We start from the raw sequence: 3,624 nt of genomic DNA on the forward strand, positions 1-3,624 counted from the left end.
TTTTAATTTGTATATATATATATATATATATATATAGAGGGAGAGAGAGAGAGAGAGAGAGAGAGAGAGAGAGAGAGAGAAAGAGAGAGATAGAGAAGGGGAGAGAGAGAGAAGGAAAGAGAGGAGGAAGAGAAGGAGAGAGAGAGAGAAGGAGAGAGAGAAGGAAAGAGAGATGGATAGAGAGAAGGAGATAGAAAATGCGAGAGAGAGAATGAGAGAGAGAGGCAGACAGAGAGAGAGAGAGGGTCATGTCTGTGCCTTGTTTCAAATTTTGATACAAGGCCAGCAATTTTGAGGGGAAGGGGCATGTTGATTATATTGACCCTGATGCTCGATTGGGACTTTCTTTATCACCTCATAAGGATGAAAAGCAAAGTTGACCCCCATGGTTATTTGAACTCAGAATGTAAAGGGTCAGAAGAAATGTCATTAAGCATTTTATCTGATTTGCTAACGATTCTGTTAAAAATGATATATTGTCTCAGTTATGACTTGGTTTCACCTATGCTAGCATAGGAAAAAAACCTGGATATGAAATTAATAATTGAAGAGAAATACTTAAAATAAAATGAAAGACAGGAGTCCTTAAAATAAAATGATAGGCGCAGGAGTGGCTGTGTGGTAAGTAGCTTGCTTACCAACCACATGGTTCCGAGTTCAGTCCCACTACGGGGCACCTTGGACAAGTGTCTTCTACTATAGCCTCGAGCTGACCAAAGCCTTGTGAGTGGATTTGGTAGACGGAAACTGAAAGAAGCCCGTCGTATATATGTATATGCATGTATATATGTGTGTGTGTGTGTGTGTGTTTGTGTGTCTGTGTTTGTCCCCCCAACATCGCTTGACAACCGATGCTGGTGTGTTTACCTCCCCGTAACTTAGCGGTTCGGCAAAAGAGACCGATAGAATAAGTACTAGGCTTACAAAGAATAAGTGCTGGGGTCGATTTGCTTGACTAAAGGCGGTGCTCCAGCATGGCCGCAGTCAAATGACTGAAACAAGTAAAAGAGCAAAAGAGAGTAAAGAGACAAACTGTTTCAAAGAAAGGCCATAATTTCTTAATTATAGATAGGACTGAGAAATTCAACGAAATCAAAGCTACACAAAAGCACCTTGGACATGTACGGTCAAGACCATTGTCTGGAAGATGATAACGAGCATCCATTCCAGTATACTTGTTACAAAAGAGTTGATATCCAAGGAGAGCAATCTAGATTTTTGGTATCCTGCCCCATCTATGCTCCAAACCTAATAAAAGCTGTCTTCTTTTTCAAGAGTATCAGAATGAAATGGTTTCACAAGATCCAACAATTCTTTTCATTATTACTGATTCATGTAAAGGATCAGATTCATTTTACTATTTGATTTCTCTGGCAGCAGCAACTATAGCATTGCTACAACAAATATTATGTGAAAGCATGACTTATTGATTTGGGTGTTAGAGAATGAAACCTATGAACTTAAGCTTATGGGTAGCATGATGTATCCTTAAGCAAGGCACTTCATTTCACATTTGTAGATGAATTCTAGCTGCAGAATGGAGGTTAACCCTGAGATCGATTGATACCCTATTGAGAAGGGAGTTTTGTATGCTTAACCACTTAATTATCACACAAACCTTGGTAGTTTCTGGTCTAAACGAGACTGTAGGCTTGAGAAAGACTTAACTTTAATAACAAATATTACGCACACCTCCTCTTCCATAACATACTTGCTGTCAGTACTATTAATAGCGGCACCGTTGGTTATGCTGATGAGTGTTCTAGTTGATATAATCAATGGAACAGCCTCCTTGTAAAATTAAAGCGTAAGTAGCTGAGTACCCCATAAATACACAAGCACCCCCAATGTAGTTCTCTGGGAGATTCAGTGTGACACAGAATGGGACAAGGTTGTCCCTTTGAATTACAAGTAGAACTCATTTTGTCAGCTCAGTGAACAGGAGTGATGGGAAATAAAGAGTCTTGCTCAAGGAAACAACGCATCTCCTGGAATCAAACCTATGACCTTATGTTTGTGATCCAAATACCCTAACCATTAAGCCAGGTACCTTTATTTGACAGACACTACAAAAGTACCAACAACAGACTACTATTTCTTGCATTGATACAAACAAGAATAACAAGACCACCGTCAACACCAACACAAACACTAATACTATTATAATAACCAGCATTACCAATACCACCCATCCACCATTACCAGCACTAATATTGCATGAGTTAAAGGCGGCATGCTGGCAGAATTGTTAGCATGCCGGGTGAAATGTCTAGTGGTATTTTGTCTGTCTTTACATTCTGAGTTCAAATTCCGCCAAGGTCGACTTTGCCTTTCACCATTTCGGGGTCGATAAATTATGTACCAGTTGCATACTGGGTCGATCTAATTGACTGGCCCCCTCTTCAAAGATTTCGGGCCTTGTGCCAAGAGTAGAAAAGAATATTTAAGGCAGCGAGTTGGCAGAAACGTTAGCATGCCAGATGAAATGCTTAGCGGTATTTCATCTGTCTTTACATTCTGAGTTCAAATTCTGCCGAGGTTGACTTTGCCTTTCACCCTTCTGGGGTCGATAAATTATGTACCAGTTGTGTACTGGGGTCAATCTAATCGACTGGCCTCCTCCCCCAAAATTTCGAGCTTTGTGCCTAGAGTAGAAAAAAATATTGCATGAGTTAAGAATCCTGATCAAGGACACATAAGCGTTGATGGCAGCAAGATAGAAACTCTGAAGGTTTTAGATATTAGTATGGTATCTAAATTGCTTTGGCTTGCTGTGGGCTTTACCAGTTTGCGTGGGTGTATTGAAAAATGGTGAAATTGGTTCTACTTACTGTGGAATATAACAATAAAGATCCAATAAGGAGAAGTTCCAACATTGCCCAGAAACTGCTGCAAATAACCTGGAAAAGTAAACAAACGAAATAATAAATAAATTGGCTTGATTGAGAAACAGACAGAAGAGAGGTAAAGCAGGAGGAGGAGGAGGTGGAGGAGGAGAATAACGATGATGAGGAGGAAGAAGTGGAAGGCGATGATGATGATAACAATGATGACGATGATGTTGATGATGAGGAGGAAAAGGACGTCAAGGAGAATGGGAATGATGGGGTGGTAACCATGAGGATCAAGACTTTTAAAGAAAAGGAAGAAAAGGAGCAACATTCATGAGTTTTGTAAAGATTTTGAATGGAAAATATTAGTTTTTATGTTAAAGGAGAAAAAAAGAAATATGTACATACATACATACGTACATACATACATACATATATGTATACATACATACATACATACATACATATATCAACCCATGCCGAATGGAAAGCGGACGTTAAACGACAACGATGATAATGATGATACATTCATGCATGTGTGCATGCATATATATATGTGCCTGTGTGTGTGCATATATATCATCATCATCATCATCATCATCATCATCATCGTTTAACGTCCGCTTTCCATGCTAGCATGGGTTGGACGATTTGACTGAGGACTGGTGAAACCGGATGGCAACACCAGGCTCCAATCTAAATTTGGCAGTTTCTACAGCTGAATGCCCTTCCTAACGCCAACTTCTCAGAGAGTGTAGTAGGTGCTTTTACGTGTCACCCGCACGAAGGCCAG

The 3,624-nt window shown here is 39.9% G+C and overlaps 1 protein-coding gene across 1 annotated transcript in view; it reads right to left on the reverse strand.

The window, feature by feature from the left end:
• Positions 1 to 3,624, reverse strand: part of LOC106867961 (probable G-protein coupled receptor 158) — a 244,957-nt gene that overhangs the window by 25,586 nt on the left and 215,747 nt on the right. The window contains exon 4 of the mRNA XM_014913042.2: positions 2,832 to 2,900. Coding sequence (XP_014768528.1) covers positions 2,832 to 2,900 — 69 coding nt within the window. The remainder of the gene's footprint in view (positions 1 to 2,831; positions 2,901 to 3,624) is intronic.

This window comes from Octopus bimaculoides, chromosome 2 (genome assembly GCF_001194135.2).
Source record: "Octopus bimaculoides isolate UCB-OBI-ISO-001 chromosome 2, ASM119413v2, whole genome shotgun sequence".
Lineage (NCBI taxonomy): Eukaryota > Metazoa > Mollusca > Cephalopoda > Octopoda > Octopodidae > Octopus > Octopus bimaculoides.